General features: G+C 34.3%; 1 protein-coding gene across 21 annotated transcripts in view; it reads right to left on the bottom strand.

Moving 5' to 3' along the window:
- Window positions 1-25,562, bottom strand: part of NRXN1 (neurexin 1) — a 1,116,259-nt gene that overhangs the window by 988,081 nt on the left and 102,616 nt on the right. For 10 of the 21 annotated variants that reach the window (XM_036873338.1, XM_036873339.1, XM_036873343.1 and 7 more), the window contains 2 exons: window positions 23,019-23,048; window positions 22,240-22,251 (listed from right to left, as the gene is read on the bottom strand). The exons of 5 other annotated variants lie outside the window; for them this stretch is intronic. In XM_036873338.1, coding sequence (XP_036729233.1) covers window positions 22,240-22,251; window positions 23,019-23,048 — 42 coding nt within the window. The remainder of the gene's footprint in view (window positions 1-22,239; window positions 22,252-23,018; window positions 23,049-25,562) is intronic. 6 more of the 21 variants (XM_036873340.1, XM_036873346.1, XM_036873350.1 and 3 more) reach the window with 1 other exon arrangement.

The raw sequence follows: 25,562 nt of genomic DNA, 5'->3' as shown, positions 1-25,562 counted from the left end.
ATATTTAAATAAATATAAAATGCATTTTATATTGATGGAGGATATTAATAGCAAAATATAGTTTAAAGAGTAAATTGTTTAGTTTTCTTATGCCTACAAGACAAAACAAAAAAACAGATCTCTATGAAAGCTTTCAGTTCAGCATGTTAAATGTGTAAGGAGTCATACTGGATTTAAAATACAGTATCCATTTTGGAAAGCAAATTTCGGATTCTTGTAGACAGACTGAAAATTATTTCTTAATATAGATGACTCAAAGAAATACCTGTCAGGGAGTTAAGAATTCTGAATGCAGACACACCTGAAAAAAAAGGTGATGATGTATTTTCTGTGGAGCATTTGCCAAAGGACTAGTCAGCAGAGACATAAATAATTAAAATTAAACTACAGTCACCAAAACAAATGAACCATATTCTGAAGCAGTGGGTTGACTTTTAATCCTGATTTTTCACATACTTCTAAGCCCACAAAATTCAAGCATCTGCAGCAAATCTCCACATCAATAATCTGAATTAGTAGGATTCCACTGTTAATTTCAGAAGTGCTCATCACTGGAATCTCTGATGCAGTACAATTGAAAATTCTTCTAACATAAAATTGATCCCAGCAACAACATTAAATGCTTTTACAGTGATAAACAAAGTAAGGTGGGATGGGTCTTAAAAGGTGTGTCTTTGTATCAATACTACACTGTGTTTATTTAAATCCCAAGGCTCCCCTCTGCCTCATTTCAAGGCCTTATTTACTTCTTTCCCTCCCAGTATTAGATGTGGGTCCTGCTTCTCCGGAGTTTATATTTCTGTGTAAGGCTAGCCCTGTAAAATAAAAACATTACCAAAGAAGAAAAAAAAAAACAAAAACAAAAATACAAAAAAAAAACCTTTAAAAAAGAAAAAGGTAGAAATTATACCAAAGTCCTCTTTGAAGATATGCTGAGCTTGTTTTTTCTAATATTTTGCAGGATGCATTAAAGAAATCTGTGGAAAGGCTGAGAAAAAAGGGTGACAGGAGACCACACAAATCACGTCTATGTTCTTGTTTACAGCATTTTTGCTTGACATAACCCCATGTAGGTGATGTTACAGAAGCTTTGATATCTGGCAAATTAAGTCAAATACATGAACTGCAGTTTAAGAAGCATAAATGTCAGCTTTTTAAAGCCTTCCACATCAAAGCGATCAGCAAGGGTTTTTAAACACACACTATAGCAGTGTATTAGGTGTCATGCAAGATACAGAAGTTGTACTCTCATATTAGGCACACAGAAGGTATTTTAAAAATATATAATGACTGAAAGGATGAGACATGAAAGCTACCAGTAGGGAATTTTTTTGTGCAAATAAAATGCCTCATCATAACTTGATCAGAGAATTAGGAAATCTAGAGTAAAATGCATGTTATAAAGGGAATACTAGGCAATACAAATAAAAAAAATAACATGCCTCCATGGTCAATGACAAGGAACTCAACTTTTCTGAACTTCCGTTTCCCCTTGAGTGACAGGGGTCAGCCTAAGGGACTAGTGTTCACAAGAACAAGTTGGATTTGCAAATGCGTGATGGATCCCAACTCTCTAAATCCTCAACCCTCACCACACCTCATTCCAACCCATCACTCTCCAGCTCTCCACTGGAAGAGAAAATATCTGGGAACTCATCCCTTAAGGACAGCAGTTGTAAAAGCCTACTTGTGTACTTGGGATCAGTTTCCAGTTGAGGATATCAGATCTAAAATAGTTTTACTTGTTTTATAATAGACTGTATTTGTCACTATCAATTAATCAAACCCTAGGCTTAGGGAAACAAATATTTAGAAAAGAGATGGCATTTCAGGTGGGAAGGAGGGTAGAAGAGAACAGAATTGGAAATGAGCATGGTTTACTCCGGACACAGTGAAGAAACCTACTTGCTAGGAGTAAGGATTACGCATAAAATTACTGGATAAATAAGGCTCTTTCAAATGACTATAATAATGTGGGGGAATTCATATAACAGGCGATAGGGAACAACTGCACATTTCTGAGCAAGGGCATCCATGACACCATATAAGCTAGAGACGGGGAGCCATAAGAAGAGAAACCAGCTACAGCAGCTCGGCGGAATAAAATAGTGTAAGAACGATGTGATGATGGATTAGGAAGGATCTCTGGAGGTAGAAAGGAAAGAGACATTTTTCCTAAGAAACAAAAGGACTGAACACATATTGAATCCCCTCCCCTTCAGGTCTCTTCTCAAATGTCATACAAATGAGGGTCTTCTCTGACAAACTTCCATAAAAATTACAGTTCTGTTTCTCATCTGTGTACTCCCATGTCCCACTCACTGTTTTATTTTTCTCCATAAAATGTGTCACCATATGACACACTATGTATTTTATTTATTTCTTTAATGCTTTTTCCCACCATTAGAATGTAACTACCATGACCTTGTTCTGCTTATTTTCCAGTTCTCCTGAGCCCATAGGAGGGTGTTTAATAAATTTTGAGTTGAGTGCCTTGAATGAATTAATATGCAATAAAGAAAACAAAGATGAAGGAACTAATTATGTTTTTTCATGTTCCTTACCTGGGGTTCTAGTAGAAAACTAACATGCATGAAACTATTTCACTAAGTAACTCTGAATAAATTTTATGTTCTTAAAAGGAAAGTTCAACAACTGTTCAGTGGAACACTATAAAGAAAATGCAATTTGGACAACTAGGTAACCCAAAATAGATCACACAACAAACCAAAGAAATTTCCCATAGTCCCCATATCCTCTAGTAAATGTGAATTATGGCAATACTATTGCTAATTTATATTCATCAAACTGTCTTCTTTCAGGATTTCAAACTGTTCACAGAAGGTTTTCATCTGTCATTGCAATATGCATTGCAAATAGAAGACACTAAGGGATTAAATGACCTCTCATATGCTGTCACTCCCAGATCCATGAATAGAGCATTCCTTACTTCAATACTAACCCAGAACTTAGTTGGAAAATGTTGTGGTTCTCAAAAAGCAGGTTAGAGCCATTAGATTCAGGAAATAAGTGTAAGAATATGCTCTTTTTTTCCTGTGGAAGAGCATAACCTCAATTGACCACTGAGATGGAAGACTTTATTAATTCATGATGAATCTTAAGTATCATTAATTCATTCATCAGTATCTAGAAACTTTCTTCAACCAGATGGGCAAGACAAAGAGTTTATTCTTAGCAATATTCATACCAAAACATTTAACCATTTTGCTTACAAGAACCACTGAAGTAAAAATAGACACACACACACACACACACACACACACACACACAAGGATGCTGAATCATATTCTGAGTTTAGAATGGAAGAAGAACAAAAACAAGGTTTCTCAGGAACAAAAGGGAGTGGGACATTAATGTTTAAGTACTAGATCCACACACATATTAGAAAAGAAAGATTTTCATGACTCCAAACTAGAACTCATTTCAGCTCACCTTGGAAAATAGTGCCAGCAAAACAATTCGGTATCAGTTAATTTTGTTTTCTAATAAATTTCTGGAACAGCACTGGGTTTATTGAGAAATAGTACATCTTCTGATCTCCTGAGACACAGGATAATTCAGGAGTGCTGGCCATGTATTCCTTCACCCTCAAAACCCATGAATAGTGTAGCTTGGCCTTAGGCTAGAAACTTCAGGATCACTATCCATTTCTGACTTAGCCATCACCCTATATTTAGGAAAGTTACCATCTCAGTTACATTTTCTCATCTGCCGAAGGGAATCAAATATTGTTGCCCCTTTAACTCAGAGAGGTATATAAGATAACAGATAAGGAAGTGTTTTAAAAGTTGAAAATTAATGTACTGATTCAATGTATTAATCTATAACTTCACCTCAATCAGATCTACTGGTATTATTTGAAGAGGATAAGGAAGGACAGTAAAGTTGGAGAAGTGTCTTTACAAATCATAAACAAGTACTTATGAATAAAAGATGGGGCTGCTGAGAAAAATAGAAAATTATAATAATATTATTTATATACTAAGTATATATTCCCACCCAGTATCAATATATTATTTTACAAGAACAAGATAAATAAGAAGAATAAAGCTATTTTTATTTAGACAGGGCTGTAACTTAAAAAAAAAAAACAAGTATGATATTGAAATGAGTTTGGGGACCCTTCTTTCTCTTTCTTTTCTCTCTTCTCTAGGGATTCACCACCCAGATGATTCCAACCTAAATTTTAACTATCTCTGACTTTAGCACTGTTGACCAAATGACAACTATTTAACCTAAACCATATAGAGGTTGAATTCAATCTAACTATAAAAAGACATTAATCTGGTTCAAACAAAGCTTTGAGTGATAACTGTTTCCATGGGGTTGATTGTCTTGGAGGCAACTGCATTTTTTTAAAGATAGAAGTATTTTGTGTTTTTATTTGTGGTGACATTTAATATACTACTATGTCATAGTACCTCCTAATATACTCTATGGATGTTTTAAATAATTATTCTGTGGATTATAACACAAAATAAAACTTGGTTCACAAATAGCAACAGAAACAAATAGAAATGGAGAAAAATATATGAAAACATGTTTTATTGCTTGTAAACATTAATGTCTCAAGTTTTCTTCTATCTCCTCTCAGTGGAAAGTCTCACATTTAGTTGTGAAAACTTAAAATCTTTCCTCTCGATGTGGGCTTAGGATAAGGGAGCTATGCTGGCAAAGGCCAGAGATGCTCACCACGGGGCTAAATGATTGCTCCATGGTACTTTTATGGTAAAATTGAATTTGTATGATCTATTCTTTTGAAGCAAGAGGATTTGGAGTGTTTTAATGTCATCCACAAACTCAAAAGGAAAAGATCTGAAATGCTGGCCATAGCCCTGAGATTAATAACCTCTAGTAGTAGTTTTCAAACGTTTTAAAATAAGAGACCCTTTCTTTATACAAAATCCTGAAGAAAGCTCAATATTAAAACAGATAAAAGGCTTTGGTACCCTACTGGATTCAGGGCAGAGGCTTTGATGTGCTCCCCTCTCTGTGCTCTTAACCCTCAGTGGTGGTCCTGAGGTGCCTACTCAGAACCCTTAGACTTCATAATGCATCACCTGAAATCCATTGGCCTTATATAATTCTGTGAAATTTAGAACTGAAGAATACAGTTTGTTTCATAATAGCAATTTGACTCAAAAAAGGAAACAAATCAGGGTGCCCAGGCCAAAGTATTCAGAATAAAATAAAGCCAGTGACTTTCAGCCTAGGCTTTCTTGCAGCCCCACTCTCTTTATACTAGGTCTTGACGTTTAGGAAACGCTATCTTGAAGTCCCTAAGTATTCAACAGTCTACACCTGAATTTTCCAAATGGACCAAACTTCAGATTTGGCAACATAAGAGGTTAAAATGGCTATCTCCTAAGTAAGAATAAGTCAGTGTGGAAATTTTTGATGCGAAGTAGGACACACTGAAGTGATGTGTTGATGCGAGGAAAAGAGCATCCTTTATGTTCTAGAACCAACTCTTCCATGTATTTGTTGAACAGCCTTGGGCAAAACAAACATTTCTTTGTCTCACAATTTCTTCAACCATAAAACAATAGGTCTGCACTAAATGATCTGACCTTTTTTTAAAAAACAGAGCTACTAATCCATATTTTATCTTGATACATATGTTTTTGCTGGGTGAGTTGAAATAAACCATCACCTCCAAGTTAAAGATTTTCATATTCCCTTTTAATTAAAATGGCCCCTGAGGGACATATTCATATTTTCATTCATCTGTTGAATGTGTCTTCCTGGATATCTTTTCTGAACTTTATCTAAGATATAATTTATTCTCCCACAGACTCTTTCAAAAGTATGACCCTTCCAGGTATTCATATTCATGCTCTTACAGTCATTTTCAGTTATTTCCTTTCACCTCTCACAACCAATTCAGCTCTTCAAATGTCTTCATTCACTTATTTATTGAGAATCTACGTTACATCTTGCCCCGTACTAAACACTATATAGAAAGAACAAGACCCAGACTATGCCCTGAAGGAGTTTCGAATCTAGTTTTTCATATCTGATCCCTTCTTCCTTTTCTCAATTATAATCATAATCGTTCAGGGCCCGTTACCTGAACCATTTTTACAAATGCCTAACTCATTTACCTTCCTCTAATGATCCCATCCTTCTTCAACACTATAATTTGCAGTCCACTCTGCCATTAAGATGTCTTTCTAAAGTAGGGCTCTGATCATTGGCACCCCCCCATACACACACACACACACACACACACACACACACACATTCTTTGGCAATATATTGACTGCTAAGTAAACTTCTAAATGTAACGTCATAAGCCAGATATCTAAGGCACCGGGTAAGAAATATCAATGTGTCAATCTGCTTAGGGCACACAACAGGGAGTTACAGAGACTGTAGAAATATGGAGAGTGCACACCCTGCCCTACGCATTCAAATTCAACTAAAAATAACTGTAGCTTTGGACCAGAATGCTACCAGTTCCTTGATTCTAAGTATCCCATCTAGCCATATCTGCGTTTTAATCACATCACGTCATGCTTGGCATGATGCTGTTTCAATGTATTTTGATCACGCTGTTCTTTCTTCCAAGTGCTCCATTCCCTAGTAAGTCTATCCTCATTCCTCACCTCTTCCAGTTCAACTACTATATCTTCCAGGACCTTTCTTTTGCTCTTCTAGTAAGAATGAATCTCTTATTCTCCTGTGTGGTCACTACATTTTATTTCTTACATAGTTATAAACATGGAATATATATTTATGTTCCACAAAAAGCTTTGCACAGAACCTTACACACAGAGTGCACCGAATAAGTATATTTATTGAAGTGGAAGAGCAAGTGAATTAAACACTTAAATATTTATCACTACTAAATACAAATAACTATCCCAATACTGTTTCATAATTTAGACTATATTAAATTATTAAATGTATGAGCAAGGCATTTGACAAATATTTTAAGATATATTTTGAAATATGTGGAGAAATATGATCTGGCTAATACTACAGAGTCAAAGCTGGCTGAATGTTATTATACAGTGAATTCAGATTGACATAACAGTGGCTATTAAAGTGTGGTTCCTTGCAGCATTCTGATGACTCTCTTCTCTTTTACAATTTTATCCATTTTTTAAAAAAACACCAAGTGGATGTAAATCATATTTGTAGATGGCACAAGGATAGAGTTACAGGTCAATATTCAAAATAGCTGACTGGCTGTATTCATGAACTAAAGTGGAAACCAGGGTATTTTTCCTTCCATTTCTTCTCCACCCCCACTTTCTCTTCATTAATCCATGCTGTATTGATGAATGACACTACCACCCACCTAGAGACTTAGGATGGAAGCCTGAGAGTCAGTCATGACTTCAGTCTCACCCTGACTCGCACATCTCATCAGTCAAGTCCTGCTGACCCCAAGTCCTTAGGATGTAGCAAATCTATTCACTCCTCTCCATCTCTCATGCTAAGACAAATCCATAAGGCCTCGATGTCTTTCTTGACTAAATCATAGTTGCTTTGCCATTTTCTTATCTTTTTCTTTGCATTCCTCAAATCTGTTCTCTTGCCAGAGGAATCTTTCTAAAAAGCCAATTTTATTTTGTTCCTTGAGGCTTTTCCTCATCTTGACCCTTATCTGTTTCTCCAGTTTTATCTTTCAGGTTCCCTTTTGCATTCATGTTCAATTGTTTCCAATTTTTAGAATCAGTACTTCTCTACCATACCTCCATGACTCAACTTACATTTTTCTTTTGCTTTAATGTCTCTACACCCTGAAGATGTCCACATCCTAATCCTAGAATTTGTGAATACGTTAGGTTACCTGGCAAAGGCAACTAAGGTTGCAGATATAATGAAGTTTGCTAATCAGCTGACCTTGGGATAGGAAGAATATCTTGGATTACCCAGGTGGGCCCAGTGTAATCATCAACTCCTTGTAAGTGGAAAAGAGAAACAGAAGAGAGTCCGAGGGAAATGTGACCACAAAAGAATGGTCAGAGACATGCAAGGTTGCTGGCTTTGAAGATGGAGGAAAGGGGTCACAACTGTAGCTTTTTTCCAGCTTCAAAAAGTTAGAAAAAGGAAGGAAGTGACTGTCTCCTAGACTCTTTAGAAAGGAACACAGCCTTGCTGACACATCGGGTTTAGCCCAGTGAAGCCCATGTTGGACTTCTTATGCATAAAAGTATAAGATAATAAATTTGTGTTAAGATGTTAAATTTATGGAACTCGTTATGGCATCACAGAAAACATATACACTGCCTAACCATGTCAATCTAGTGAAGAGCCAATCATTCTATGAGATCCAACTAATGAGGAATATTGGTCCTTGTAAATAATTTCCATCATAAAGCTTTTAATTACTGATGAAACTTACATGTAAAAATTTTTTACCTATCACTGAGCTATAAATCTCTCCAGGACAGATACCTTCCTTCATACCATGCCTTATTTATTTTTGTATTTCTAGCATCTTGCATAGGCCACTGAGTGGATATTTATTTTTAATGATTTATTTTTAATGATTTAATAATATTTACTTTTAATGATATTTATTTTTAATGATTAAAGGTGGAATTGAATACAATTATACTTCATGCTTTGAAGTAGGCTCACAATATTAACTGTTCAGTAGAGAATGGGAAGGCTGACCTATGAGCATGTGAAAAAACTTAGAGGTTTCAACTGACTGAATGTTCAATATGAGGCAACAAAATGATCAGTGACCAAAAATAACAAACAAAAATAACAACACACACACACACACACACACACATATTTGATTGTAGGTATCATTATTTCCAGACCCAAAGAATGCTTCCATTTTACTCTACCCTGCTCAGACATGTGAGGAACTATGATTAATTTTGGAATTGACTTTAAGAAATCTTCTGACAATTAGAGTGTATCCAGACCAGAAGGAGGAGAGAGCCAGGAAGGATTTGGGAAGGATTTCAACACTGTAAAGAATGGTTTTAGAAATTGAAGATATAAAATTTAGAAAAGAAAAATTGGGATTTGGTTATGAGGGTGAGGGATATATTCACAGAAATAATTTTTTTTAGTGTGGATGAGGAATTAGAATGTGTTAAAGTCCAGATCAACTGAAAACACAGAGCACAGCACGCTGGAGAAACTCAATAAATATCTTAGGAAGCAACAACAACAACATGCAGATGGCTAACTGGCAATAACTTCAGTAGGCAGATTTTGATTCAAATAAAGGAAAAGCCCTAATAATTAAAACTCTCCTTAAAAAGACTGTTACTTTGTGAGGTAGCGAGCACACCCTCCTTTTGAACATGTAAACAGAGTTTGGATCATCGCCCATCACAGAAATAGCAGAAGGGTTTGCTGAATAGACATTTGGACTAGGAGACTTCCAAAGTTCTAGTCAAATTTATGATTCTATTATTTGTTAAGTCCTTTTTCATTCTGAAGCAATTACTGTGACTCTCATTTCAGTGAATTTCACAATTATCTTGGTTTAAAACACATTACCGCATACTTCCTGACTCCTTGTAAATTATTATTAACTTAAATGTTATCTCTAGATCCAAAGTGTCAACAGACCTACCAAGTCACCTAAATAATATCCCCTGCTCCCACTAAACTTCATTTACTCTCTCGTAATAATCACTCTCTCATAACTTTCACATAATCTCTAACTCTCCAAAACACACCCAGGAAGGGAACTTGAGGACAGGAAGAAATTATGATATTTTTTTCATTGTATAATCTCTTTTAATGAAGAAAAGCAATTAAGCAAAACAAGTTAAAAGCAAGCTGAGCTTTTTTCTTACTGAGCCATCTAGAACAAAAGACTTATCTGATTTATGCTAAAACTAGCTCATTTTAAACAGAATCTTAATATCCTAATCAAGTAAATTTAAAAAATAAATTAGAGGAAAACATTTTGCCTTTGTTGTTCAGAGGCAAGAAAGATGCCAATTATTTCCTGCTCAGCATTCTCAGGCTCACTTCAGACATGACTATTTTTTTTTTTTGAATGAACAGTAATACAAATCACTATAAAACAAAATGGCAGGGATGTACCACAAAAAAAATATTTTCCAACTTCTTCTACTCTCCTCTCTTCCCTTACTTCTTTTCTCAACATCTGTGAATCATATTTAAACTTGCACTTTGAAATACATATACAAAGGATGTTTTTGACCTTTTTAAAAAAAAAACTTCATGCCGTTTGTGATTTTAAAAGTTACCTTTTGTTTTCTTTGAAAATTAATTTTATTTGAATCATCCATCTGCAATACACACCCAATACTCTACTACATGTCCACTATTGAGCATTCACTATGCTCTAGAAATATATTATACACTTTACTGATAATTATACATGTAATTCTCAGAACTAAAAGAGGTGAATTTTATTATTTTCATTTTACAGATGGGGAAAATGAGGTTCAAAGACATCAAAAAACTTTCCCAAGCTGCACAGCTAATAGATAGTAACTCTAGGGTCTAAAGGTAGGTCTACTCAACTCCGATCTCCAAGATTTATGGCTGTCTGCTTTGCAACAAGGTTTACTGAGTATCTTCCATGTTACCAAGCTCTATCCTCAATACAAAATTGAAAATAACAAAACCTCTGCCTTCAAGGATCTCTTCACATTCTAATAGTAATGACTGACAAATTAATGAATGCAATTCAACAGGAGAATTTCATAATAGAGATAAATATTAGGTGTCACAATGGTCCTAAAGACAGAATAAATCCACTTTGCCAAGTTTGGGACAGGAGGGATACAATGACTGAACATATGCTGCTCGTGTAGCTAGTCCTTGGACAAAAAATAAGGTTCTTTCCTTGAGTGGATTCTGCTTCTTCCTTGCCTCCAGGTACCAGCCATGCCAATGTACCTAGGTCTCACTAAGGTTCACTCAAGAGCTGGACAATCCCATCTGATATTGTTCATTCACATTAAAAAGTACTTGTCTAGTGGTCTAGTGTCCCATTTCATCAGATCTCTTTTTTTTTTAATGTAATTTTTTTAACATCTTTATTGGACTATAATTGCTCTACAATGGTGTGTTAGTTTCTGCTTTACAACAAAGTGAATCAGCTATACATATACATATATCCCCACATCTCCTCCCTCTTGCGTCTCCCTCCCACCCTCCGCATCCCACCCCTCTAGGTGGTCACAAAGCACCGAGCTGATCTCCCTGTGTGAAGCAGCTATGCGGCTGCTTCCCACTAGCTATCTATTTTACATTTGGTAGTATATATAAGGTCATGCCACTGAACAGATAAATTAGTTAAAACTATGTAGCACTTTCAAATACTGTAATTTTTTATTTTTTATATTTCTTTTTACTTTTTAACAAGACAGAGCTACTGAGAGACTTATCTTTGCCAAGGAAATAATTTTTGGTGTCCCCTCAAATCACATGGAATATGTAACCATGGATGTATAGAGCTTTCCTAGCTCCTGAAGCTGCCCTCTCAGGCTGCTGTCATTACTCTTCCACATCTTTTCTGCCTAGGGAAGTAATGTCTTGCTGTCACACATGATCATCTCCCTTTGCCCCAATCCCCCAGGAGGCTTTCTCACCTTCAGCACTCCTCTCCCGGCTTTTGCTTGTACTCACACCATTCCTTAATCACTTCTTTTTATAGATATTTTAAAAATCCAATAGTTTATCTCCCTGTAATTTCTATGCCTGGGTCTGTCATTTCTGAAATGTCTCATAAAAACATTACCTCTTTTTTTTTTTTAATAGACTCCAGAGACCAAATTTCCACCCCCTAAAGTTTGACCTTTGTAGAGACGACATATTCCTGCTTTATTTAACGCCTCTTTTGCCACAATCTGCAGTAAAAAGAAAAAAAAAATCATCATAATCAATTTTTCCATTGTATAGAAATACATTTGTGGCATATTTTTTTAATGTGAACTCAGCACTTGTTGTTCAGCTTTCCCATTGTCTGGATATCTTTATCAAGGGCCATTATGGACAATGATCCTAAAATATGTTACAAAGTATCCATGGGTGGGCATCCCATCAAAAGTTTAAATGTTGCCACCTATTCAATTTGAGGGTTTTTTTTTCTTTTTTTAAAGCAGGTATCTGAACTCTACACAATGAAAGTTTTAATGACATGTATCACAAGGTTGCAAAGAGCCCAGTGACATCTTTATTTGTGTGAAAACCAGTTGTTTAGTTTCAAGGATAAAGGATAGGCCTCACTGAATAACCATATCTCCTTTCCCAGTCCTTTCATAATGGACCAAGGCCTAACTTCTCTTAAAGCAAGATAATAATTACTTTTATTAGTAAGGAAAATCTTCCAACACAGAAGCAATATGAATTGAATTAACAAACTGTACAGTGGCCCTGCAAGGAAAACAAACAAACAAACAAACACCCTTCATCACCATGAAGATCAAATCATCAATTCTTAAAGGACAAAAGCCAATTAGCTGAGTTGGTAACACTCTGCACAAAATGGCTGTGCTTTAGAAGCTTCTTGGGGAGTTGAGGGGGCTTTTTAAGGTACAGGATTACAATCCACCATAGACCTATTGAAAAAAAATTATCTGTTAGGTTCCTTGAAAATGTATGTATTTTTAAAATATGCCCCAGGTGATTGGTGGGGGGAGGAAGATGGAGGAGGGCTGGGCAGCCAACCTGAGAACCCCAGGGTCAGAACAATGGTAATGAGGTCAAGGTTTGTAATGGTGTTTCAGAGACTGTTCAGATGTTCTAACAGGGAAGTCAGCTACTTCACCAGCCTTGCTAAAACAGTCGTCCTTCTTTATATAGGACATTCTTCTAATTAGGGAATGACAGATTTGAAGTAGTTAAAGAAAAAAGAAACAGTGATTTAACCTAACAGGTCATGACATTAGTCCTTACAAATAATGAGAGGGCAAATGCTCAACCAAATTGTCCTCACATCCATTAGTCCAAGGTTTGGCTTTCTTTGGACCAATCAGCTTCTCTCTTTCCATCACACTGAATGACTCCTAATTTCATGCAGTCCTCTCACAAAGAATGCCACTGGTCATAGCAAGTACAGGTGGGTCAGCGCAAATCCAACCACACTGCCAGGGAAGCAATTCAAGTTGTATGCCCTATGGACTGCCAGTCAGATAATGCATTCTTTTATTTAAACAAATAATCACTGGAAAGACAGTTACAACAAGGCATCATGTAATTCTTTTAAGTCAGCATAGCATTAAAAATATCTGTTCACTAAGTTTAGCAGAAGATTTCTGGTATATTTTGCCATCAGCAATCTGCAAAAAACTTATGGTTAGCTTGTGAATGAGGATTTCCCTGTGAATTGAAATCACAGTTGGCCAATTTAGGGATTTCCATCCCTCTGGCAGCACTTTAGTCCAATCTAAATTTGATTGTTTCCCTGAATGGAGTAATTTAATTTTCTCCAAGTGTCTACTGACTTTATAATGCCAAGTCCAGAAATGGAAAACTGGGTCAGTTGACCAGGTAATTCAGGCCAAAAAAATATTGTTTAGAAACTTCATATAACACATGAGTCATTTTAAAATCCTGAATTATCCATTATCTCAGTAGTCTAATTTTCTGGTCTGTATCTGGGCCATGTAATAAAAAAATCTTTAAGGTGAAAGAAAATACTATCCTTACTTCATACCTCTGGTAACATCCCTGTACTTTTTTTACTTGGTTGAAAGGAAACACTAATAATTACTGGAGATTACTTCAGCTGCTACAATTCTGAATGAGCTGTCATGTGGTCACAGGCACATGGCAATTCACAGGCAAACAAGACAAGCAGAAAAGAGAAAGCTGCATTTAGTGGAATACACATTTTATATAAGTAGATATAACTTGAATGTGTAAAGATGTGTTCTAAAATGTCGTAACTATTATTATCCTCGTGTTTATATTTCTTAATGTCAAAAATCTTGAAAACATCCATTCTGGAAAGCTATGGCTTCAACAGTCCCACATAGAGAAGAATCTCATTGGTGATTTAAGTAATAATGACTAAGATTGAATGAAAACACTCTCATTCTTTCTAGAGAGAATTCTCTCTCCCTCTCTCTCTCTCTCTCTCTCCCGCCTCTCACTCTCTCCCTCTCCGTCTCTATTTCTACCAAAAGGACAAATAATAAGATGCTCAATTTAAGGAAAATATGGCCTTAAGCACTGCAGCCTTGTTCTTGCTTTTTAATTCAGAGATTTCGAGCACTGTAATTCTTCAACTCAGGTTCCACAGTTTAGGACAGCTGGCTGCAAATCCAGACTACTTGATAAATCATCTAGTTGAACATACGATCATTCATCCCCAGGCTGGGAAAAAGTCAAAGGCCCTTTGGGCGTATATAGCTATTTGAGGACCTGAGAAGAATGAATCTATTTCTTTCAATATGAGAAGCACTAGATAAGCCACATGAATATAAAGTACAAGGGGACCCACTTCATTCTTTGAAACTTTTCCTCTGTCACAAATTGCCAAAAGGTACTTCCTGAAAGTCACAATGAATCATGCTAGTTAGAAGCCAAACTCCCAGGAGCCTCTTCCTGTTACCTATACACAGAGATATATACAAAGATGAATTATTATCCCTTTCTTAAAGAAATATTCCTTTAAGACTGATTATTAGAGGGATTATAAAGAAAAGGCTTGACCATCAGTGGTCAATGGAGAGGTTTTCAAATCCCTTCCAAATTCTGTGAGATCACCTACATTGGGCAGGGAACAAGGAAGATCAAAAGGGTCGCGTCTGAGTCCTCCTCACAGCCAGTTTAAGGAGAAAAATTCTGGTTTTATTGATCTTATTTGTTTTTCCTTTATTAGAATATTTACCTTGAAGCAAAATGGAAAAAGAAATTTGAAAATCAGTGTATTATGAGAAAGAAAAAAGAGCATTCAAAGTAAAATCTAAAAGGAAATTTTGTAAACTTATTTAACCAATCAGTCAGTCATTAAACAGGTATAATATTATTGAGTACCTACTTGTGCCAGCCCCTGTTCTGGGGCCCTTGAGATATATAAGGCAGGGCAGAGATCTCTGCCCTCTTATATTCTGGTGGAAGAAAGACAGAAAATAAACAGTAAACAAAATAAATGAAAACATTTTAAAGCGTGTTAAAAGATAGTAATTGTTATGGAAGAGAAACTAGATTGGGGTAAGAGAGTTCAGGAAAGGGGCAAATCATAGTATTAAATAGGATGGTCAAAATAAGTCTCTTGAGACTCAGGTGTCATTTGAGCAAAATCTTGAAGGATGTGAGGGCATAGCCAATTATTTAAGTATCTTAAGGTAATTATGTTTCTTTTTCCCACAAAGATACCTATCGAAGAAGGGAAGACCCTAGTTAGCTTTATCTTTGAAAATTTGGTCTTCAGGTGACTAAGTGGTTAGTATAAACTTAACTCATATATCACTCTATTAAGTCATTAATGAGGCAAAACATTAATTCATAAAAATGTTTCCTCTAGATGGTACTTCCAGTCCACGAGAAAATATTTAACTCCCTGCCCCCTCCAGCCCATTAATTTGCATCTAAAGAGCAGCATTTTGCACTGAACTCCTAGGTTTGTTCAAAGGGGAGGCAAGTCCATTTCAGCTTCATCACTGTATGCAAGAGAAATGTGAAAATGTAAAGAGTTACAGAAATATCTAAATACATTTGACTGAGTAGACTCAACCTTTCATGCTCTATTGTATTTACAATATTCTTTGTAGTATGGGCCATCAGAATACTGATGTCCAGTTAGTTATAACTTAAAACAATCACAGAATCATAAATTATAGGGTATTCATAGGATGGGCAGACGATATTAAGACATTAATAACTTTTTAAAACCCTGGGCAGATTACAGACCATTAGTTTTCAAATTTATTTAATCTAAAGGTTCACAGTGTGTTTTATTTTATCATCACCATTGATAAAAACCATCTTTTACTTTTGTGATTTGTCATGTAACAATATACTTGAGAATGGAGTATTTTTACTGGCTAATAATACAGATCCTATTAGCTAGATATGTGAGGCTAAATTATTTGCCCAAGGTCAGTAAAGAGCAAATACAGGATATGAACCCAGGTCTTACGACGTCATGACGCTCGCCTACCACCCTATACTGTTCCCCTGTTATAAGGTAGAGTTTTACCCCTAAAATGAAACCTTCAAAGTGAGAAACAACAGCATCTTATATAATACTCTATGATCGGTTTCCTTCACACTACCTCTAACTTTATTTTTAAGAATAAGAAGATAAAACCCTGTTTCATGATTATTAGTGTGCAAGTGGAGAAAGTCTTTAAGGTCTCCTTAGGAACGGTTGGTTACTCTATATCAGTTATTTTAGTTCAAAATCTCCACAGTGTTTTGCCTATCATAATAATAAGCAATATCTCCTATTATACCTTACAAATAAAAGAGTGTCAACAATTTTTTAAAGATTATCTGTAAAGTTCTTCCCTGCTCTAAAATTCTATGATTCTAGTTAAAGATTCAAATCTCATTAGTATATGAGCTAAGCATTCTGGGTAATTATAGTGTTCTTTAAAACCAATGGCCAACACAATGTAAGAAATACCTTCTTACCAGCCTAAATGTTTTGATTTTTTTTAATCCAGATTAACAAAAATACATTTCAAAATGGATAAATAAGATAAAATCATGATTTTGGAAAAGGAATTCTCATTTTAATATCCAATATGATATAACGTAAATGTTTTGCTATTTATGATCTATTTCAGTAAAGCATCTAAATTTATATTTTTACTACATCATTCTTTAAACTGTTAGACTGTGAAGAGTCCTTTCTGTGCTCTTCTCTGAGGATTAATTAATCCACTACAAGCCTAACAAAATCCTTATTTAGTTTACCAGTTACTCAATGTCATAATTATTTACAGAATGTAAACGGGAAACTTCTCATCACAGAGCCAATAGTGCAGAGATAAAAAGGAGCTGGGACTTTTCTTAGTAATAAATATAATGACAAAATTGATTAAATTGCAGCAAGAGATAATACAGAAATATTTACTCTTCAGGTAGCTTTTCTTGATTGTACTCAGAACTGACAGGCATGTAGGCTAAAGAAGAACTGCAAAATAAATACCGAATTCTAAATAGTTGCATAGCCTTCTGAGTATATCGTATTGATGAAGTAGACATTTAATATCTCATTTCATGAAGTGAAACTCTGGTCTTTCCATGTTCGGTAGCTGTGAATGAGGGGCTTCCAGTACTGCAACAGTAGAAGTCGTAATAGATAAACCAAAATAAATTATGTCTTGGTTGCAAATACACCACACATAGGCATTCCAATACAGTAAGATTCTGTCAACATTCACGAATGCTTCTGAACAATGCACAATAGTTAATATTTTGAAGCTAAATGAGGAGATATGATTTAAGAAGCCATACGAAAGCAGAGAAATGTGATTATTTTCAAAATTAAACTAGTTCTACAACAGAAACCACAGCAAAATGTATTTCAGAGTTATAAAACAAATACACTGCATGACACTGGTGACTGGAAACTGTGCACTTCACAGACAAATTAGCTACACAGCAACATGAGAGATGAAAGATGGTAACAAAAATCACGGAAACAGAAGAAAATGTATAAGAATACTAAATGTGTTATTCTTCTCTAAGTATTAATTAAATATTTGATATTAAATTAATATCAAATCTACTTCAAGAGTAAATAGAATATTAATTGTGGTTTGACATTACAGATAAATTTTTAAAATACATAATCTTTGATACTGCTTATCAATTAGTTGAATGGAATCAATTATACCTAGGTATTAACACAATTGGTTATGAGAAAAATCTGTATTTTCTTTATAATTATTCTAAGATCTTCATTTTCACTAATACAATAAAGTTTAGGCACTTTTAAAATGTGTAATTACATGCTTGACAGTTGTAATAACTTGGCTTTCTAGTAACATGAGAAACCTGGATAATCAAACAATAAACATTTGAAAGAGTCAAATGGACACTTATTTTGCGAATATGTTGTACGACTCATAAATGCAAGGAATAGCAAATATGCTCATATCACAAGATAAGACAAATTTTGGCTTTATTGAAAGCTTACAATCCTAACCCAATTTAAACAAAGTTCTTATGATATATCACAGTTGATACAGTTTAAAAAAAAAACAACTCATGGAAACCACATTAGCTTATCATATTATGTGAATTCACATCTTATGTGAAAACTCCTGTACTTGTTAACACATGAATAGTGAAAGTTAGAAAATAAAATTTGATTATTTGCCACTGTGACAGTGAATCACATTAAAATTTCTGAAAACCCTCCAACACAAAAATACACTGACTTTATTTCCTTACAGGACCATTGCTGTATATAGGCTAAGACATATTAAAGTGCTATTGGAATGATGCCTTACTAGAAAGAAATACTGCAGCTTCGGACAAGGATATAAATGATAGGAAACAAAAGAAGTTTAGAGACAGAGACAGAGAGGATTCAATATAATCTGTTGCTACAATTTTTTTAGCTATTTGAATAAGTTTCCTTTTCCTTTTCCACCCTCTACTATGTCCACTACAAACTCTCCATGTCCTCCTCTACATCTACCTTTTCCAATATGCTCCCAACACACACATACTTAAGTCATGAGAATCGCAAATTCAAGATACAGTAAGAAAAATATTCTGGAAATACAATGGTCAAAAAAGAAAGTCACATGGAGCTTACATTCTACTAGGAAAAAGTTGATGTTAAATATATAATCACTCACATAAATATATACAATTATAATGATTATTATGATGGAAAATACAGGCTTTCAATCAACATTTAACTGACAATTATTAACCTGTGCTCCCAAGCTATTAACCAGCCACGATGGCTGGATTTGCAGTGTAGCTTTCTTTGACGTTTTCTTATTTAAATGGTCATTCATTTCTTTCAAACAGAGTAAAATATAAATAAATAATTGTTGGAATGAAGTGACCAGTTAAACATACATAGAAAAAGACAAAAACAAAAAACTAAATTCCCCAGGCAAATAGATAAATCTAAATTCTAAATAGAGTGGAGAATAAAGTTAGTATTATCAATAGTCCTAACAACACCCATGACAAATTTCAAACCTAAAAAGAAAGTAAACACAATGTCACAAAGACCATTTGAATCTACCTAGCGACAACCAACAGAAGTAAGGTTGGCCCTGAATACTATCTCTCTTCAGCTATCCCAAAGAAAGCAAAGTTTATTCCTACCTGTGACCAATTAAAGGTGACATATCCTTGTTTAGAAAACATGAAAACAAATCCAAATAATCAACTCTAAAATTTGAAACAGAATGACCAAATGAAAATATGAGGCATGATGGTCTACAGAAAGAGTGAGAAAGTTTCCATTTCATTCATTATCATTCTGCCAGCACAAAGCAATGAGCCTTAACATGTCTCCAGCAGACTTATCTGTTTTTGTCATGTAATATGGTAAGGAATTCTGCAGTTTTCAAACCCTGAAGAATTAATTATGGAGTATGGAAGGATCCACACCAACTCTGTAAGGATACATCATAAAGTGATACCAGTGCTTACCTCTAGAGAGAAGCCTGGGGAGGAGGATGAAGAAGGTTATCAGAATAAATGTTCTTTTTTTTTTTTTAATGTACTTTCTAAATGAAATACATTTGTCTATCATTGGACATTTAAAAATTCAGAAAATACTTAAGAATCCATACAGAATAAATCAAAATGATAGCAATAATGCTCTTGAACCTAGTTTTGCTTCTGGATTCAAAAAAGGAAGACTTTAATCCACAGATGGTCATTCCAGAGCACCTGAATTCACTACTCCTAAAGAGAAAAGTGGTGTCAAGAAAAATGCTCCAGTATTATAATTTGATGGGAAGACTTGAGAAGCATGAATTTACAATGCATATCAGTTATTTTAGAGTAGGCAGGTTTAACACATATTTTATGCACAACTAGGATTTAACCTGATACAAGAATCCACACTGTCAAGTTTCTAGACATTTTTGACTCCTCCAACAGGTGGCACAAGGCAAGGATATCTTCCGAAGGGAGATCCTGATTCGTGTTATCTTTATCTTTTCTGAATGCCTATCACTGATCACACTTTTTAACCACTCTCCTAGCACTTCCATTTCTGTCATTTAAACTAACTTACTCACATGTTTTCATTCCCTATTTTATTGACACTCATTGAATACGGATGCCACATCATAGTCAAGATTGTATTTTTTGCTCTAGAATGCAGATTTGTTGAACTAATTTGCAATTAATGAATACTTTTAAATCATGTTTCTCATTTCTATACACATAATTAACCAGCATATAAAGGTGATCACTTTGATTTGCAAAATACTCAAGTCCATCTTAAAGTCTTCTTTCCCCATTTAACACCAAGAAGCATCCTGGTCCTATTAACAGAAGAAGAATGTAAAGGAAATACCAAATTCTTGTCCTGTGTAGTTTTGTGCTGATTGAGGAATAAAATTTGATGAAAACTGGTAAATATATGTTTGACACACATGCCAACAGAAAACATTTAAGACTGACATAGTAAAACTGAGTAAAGTTAAGTGACACTTAACATTAATTACACTGAAATGAATATCAGCTAAGTTTAAACATGAATTATTCCACATGTAGAGTTAAATGGTTATATAATTAGCATATTATTTTTAAGAGTTACTTTTTTCACAACATAATGGGTATATATGTGTGTGTATATTTAGAAAGTTTGTGTATACACATGCATTCATACAAACATGCACATATACAAACACATAGACATTTACTTCACTCAGCCACTAAAATAAAATATAAACACAGTTCCCTCTATGCCATCCTGAGTCCTATACTAAGGAACATGGTGGAAAATGCCCACTTAAGAAAGGAAAGTAATGGTAATTTTGCCTCAAAAAAAAAAAAAAGTCTAGAAAGTATCCCAAATGGTACACAAAATCTCTAAAAGAATTGATACATACTGTCATTGCATAGTTGCTAAAGGCTTAAAATAAGATTAAATTATATTATTGGAAATGGTTGACCAAAACACAAACTGCATTAGCATATGTTCTCTTTTTATTGGCTCAAAGTATCCAAACATTTGTTTCTAAAGCTCTATGTTACACATTTAAAACTTTGATATCATTTCTTACTTATTGCTCTGCTCATGTTCGGTGCTTTTTCAAACAGAAAAGTTTCCCTGCTACATGACACTAATGTAAAGGTGCAGAACTGTGAGCTTTGGTCTCAATTCACCAGATTAATATTCAGAGCAAAAGAAAGATTCAGAAAATTCAAGGAAACACATGCCTGTGTTTACAATAACAACAACAAAAAAATCCAAACAAACAAAATAAAACAAAACTAGAGACCAAGGGCACATTCACCAATACATAGTTAAAAATGGTTAATTTAAAGGCTATGACACATATTTACCACAGCTGCATATCATCTAGTTTCTTTTAATGAAAACACTAAACACACATGGATGGTTCTAAATGGCAAACTAAGCATGCTTTTAAATTTGGCACCAATACTGTCAAAGAGTACACATGCCTGACTTACCAAGAGATGCAGAAATGTAAACCTGAGTTGATAATGTTCTTAAAACAAAGTTAGTATGCACAAAAGAGAGAGCAGGCTTGTCTTGCTCCTTTGTCTCTTTCGGGACACTGCCTTTGCAGGTTATCATGGAGTCAACGTGTACATATAACATCTAGCAGACCACAAGCTGATGAGCCCACAGCAGCACCATTTCAATGCTGCACATGCTTAGACTTACATCCTTAGGCAGAATGGCTGGGGCAGGTGCGCTCCAGAGTTAAATGTTTGAGGATGATATATTTCTGGTGGCTAAACTCATCATTTAACTACCATTAAATGATACTGCAAAAACTGACACTGAAACCTGTCACTAATTTCTAAATATGCTACTTATACTAGCAGCCGACACGAAAAAAAAATCACTCTAAAGAGCAAGAAAAAAACAAAGGGAAACATTTTGATGGATTTTTCTTACCTTAAATTCATAAAATATTCATTACCACTCATACCTACCTCCCAGTGCCCATTATTAATGCCAAAAGGTCTAAATACATTTGAAAAATGTATTTTGCAAATGTTATTCACACTGTTATTCATATAGATGATATTAAGAAGAAAGAAAATAATGTTATTCATATAGACGCACTGTTATTCATATAGATGATATTAAGAAGAAATAAAATAATGTAATACCTTTACTTTTACCTATGGATTTGATGAAATGGTTCCATGAAGAAAGGATTTCCATACAAAAAGAATAAAGAGGAGAGAAACAACAGTAAGAATTATGAATATATGTATATGCACTACTCTTTGAAAATTAAATATACAAGAAGGTATAAATAGGATTTGAAAACAAATGGAGATACAATCAGTACATGTTGAGAAATCTGCCTTTTTGAGGCAATACATGCAAAGAAATTAGGAAGCCCATGCTCACTTTAAAAGACTACACAAAAGGAGATACACAATGCTTGTAGGTAGAAAAAGTATTGATTTTGTAGAACACTATACTCAGCATTTGAGAAGCCAGAAGCCAAAGATGTCTGCATGTTCCCAAACTGACATGCATGGGTGAACAATGGACTCTTTTTGGTGCAGTACATTAAACCAAATATCTTTTTTCATATGTTAATTTATGATGGTTCTCGGTTTTTCTTTACTATAACTACCTTTAACTGCATATGCTGATAAACGTATGGAAACTTTCAATTACAAGTTCTTATGTCTCATTTATTTGCAGATATTATAGTGCAAAGAATAAAGGTAAGTAAAATCAAAAGAGCAAACCAATATCAAACCAACAAATAAAGGGGAGAAAAACACATGAAAAAATGTGAACAAAAATTACGTATTTAATTTGCAGCCAGATAATTTGCAAGCATTTGCCCATCCTTTGCAGTGATGGTTTGAAAGCAGCTACAGAACAAGAAAACACTGAAAGCAGAGTGGAAAAGGAACAGAGCCCATACCTTGGTCGCCCATCATCAGGTGCGCCAGACCTTGAAGGGAAACAAGAGCACAGTCAGCAATAAACAAGGGAGCATGGGAAGGCAGGGTTGTCACAGTGACAAAAATGTTCAGTGACAGACATCTTGTTTCCTATGAGACATGTCTGTATCACAGAGGCAAATCAAAAAGCATTCTTTCAACTCCTGGTTGGAATGCTTTGGGGCAAAGAGTTATAGAACTGCAATTTAAACACTTGCATATGCTGCACCGTGTATTTCTTCTATGTATCAGTTGCAACATTCAAGAGTATAAGAGCATGACTTAAAATCCAACCAATCCCTTAAATATTGCATCTGCCCTTCGTGCCCTTTGATGAGACTGTATTGAACACTGCCCCCACAGGGCTTGCCATTCTTTGGTGATGAAATTATATTTTAAAAAACCCAAAGGAATACCTGAAACATGGGCTGGGTCTGATCTTTTTCCCCTCATCAAAAAATGAGAAGTTTCATAATTAAATGAAAAAAAAAAAAAACACATCCTTAGTCACACTGAAATGATAATGCAGAAATGTCTCCTTGTCTGACACATGTAGCAATTGAATAAGCTTGTTCAAATACAAAAAAGATCATCAGACATGCAGGTGTAAAGTCTGAATTTACTACAGAATAATGTTTTTAAGAAACAGTGGATCACCTTTAAATAGGGTTAAGTAATTTCCCATGGAGAACAAAATTATTCAGCATTTTACTTAAGCATTACTTAAATACTAAACTATGAGTTAACATGAGTATATTTAAGATATAATTTCATCAAGGAAGTTTTCTGAAAGAATATTGAATTCCCTTTATTTGAATTATTTTTTAACTCTTGCTTGACAATTTCAGATTGAAGATCACCCCTTTTCTAAAGAATACTAGTAATGTTCTTTAAAAAAAATATTTCACTGTCCAAGAAGATACGTTTTACTTTTCAGCATTAATTCCTAGTTCTTTATTCTAAATTCAGAAATTAAGTTACTCTTCAATTCCTGTATAGTTCAAGAATATGGGATAATGTCAAAGAAATATAGCATACATACAAATTTAATAAAATATGTATTTCATTTCCCACTGTTAGTTCAAATATATTTGAGACTTTGAGCTACATAACATTGTATATTACTTGCATCAGTATTGAAATAATCTGTATCATTTTCTTAAAAATTTAAGGGGTATTTAAACATTCCTGTGGGGCAGATACATTAAAATCATCATATAATCACAATATAAAAATTATTTAACATAGTAGTTTAAAGTTTCTGAAATCTAGCTTCTTTTGTATTTTCTAAGTGATTTTAACCACCCCCCCCCCCCAAAAAAATCATACAATCAGTTTGAAAGGTTTATGATCTGTTGGTGACTCATGATATCTTATATGCTTAAGAATAGTGGCTTATCTGTCCAGGTTATATAATTTTTCATTTAATTTCACTTTAAATATTATTATACATATTTCCTAATAATTATAACTTTTTTGTAAACTATTGATAAATCAGGGAAATATCTCTGTACAAGATATAACTTTTAGATTCCTCAATGGTTTTTAATACCACCTTAGTGAGAATGGAAATTTTTAAATCTCAAAAGCATTAACACTGTTCATGCTATACTTTCTACCTCTAAGGGAGCTAGACTATATTGCCAAAGTGGAGTTATAAATAAGGATGTTAAAAATTATGACTGAATAAACTTTATTACAATAGTTTATGAGCCTATACTCTGAAAATCTTGTCAAAATTTTTCATGGGATGAGTGTGTGTAAGGACAGAGGCATTCATGCTTATTAAGGTGATTTTAAAGCTCCTTGGAATGCAACTGGATTTAAAGAGAAAAGAACAGAAACATGGAACATTTTACAGGATGGTTAAGGAAATGCAAAAGAAGTCAGAAAGATACTTAAAAAAACCTTTTTGATCTCAAATAACATGCACAATTATAAATGAGACTGATTTTGAAAGATGTCAGTCAGACCTGCAGGGTAATATCTTTTCCAAGTACATACTCACATGCTCACATACTCACTATTTAAATTATAGTATAGAAAAAAAAAGCCATATACAGATGCAACACATGGAAAAATAGTCACTAATGATTTCTTTTAAAGTTTTAATCTATTTTACTTAAATAATGAAACAGAAATGTTTAGCAACTAAGCAACTGAAAGAATCCATGAAAGAATCACAAATAATATGTTGAAACCTGTTACTGATCAACTTTGTATTATCATGAATCGCTCTTTGAGACATCAAATCTTAGTAACTTTAATGGCTATTTATCTGTAACATTAGATGGGTACTCTTTTTCTAGGGAATCCATCATTGTGTAGAAATGAACATTATAAATGGCTATATTTCAAAACATTGTAACAAAATAAAATATGCTAAATACTTTCTTCTGATAGAGATACTAGTAAGTTGTTTATGCAAGAACTGTTAATGCTGTGATTATGTAAGTTGATAGGACATCAACTTCTGTTTCACAATTCTTTGTTCTTCCTAGTTCTTTTTGTATTTTTATCCTTTA

The sequence above is a fragment of the Balaenoptera musculus genome, chromosome 13, assembly GCF_009873245.2.
Source record: "Balaenoptera musculus isolate JJ_BM4_2016_0621 chromosome 13, mBalMus1.pri.v3, whole genome shotgun sequence".
Taxonomy (NCBI): Eukaryota; Metazoa; Chordata; class Mammalia; order Artiodactyla; family Balaenopteridae; genus Balaenoptera; species Balaenoptera musculus.
Note: the sequence above shows the minus strand (reverse complement) of the source record. Positions and strands in the feature narration are given on the sequence as shown.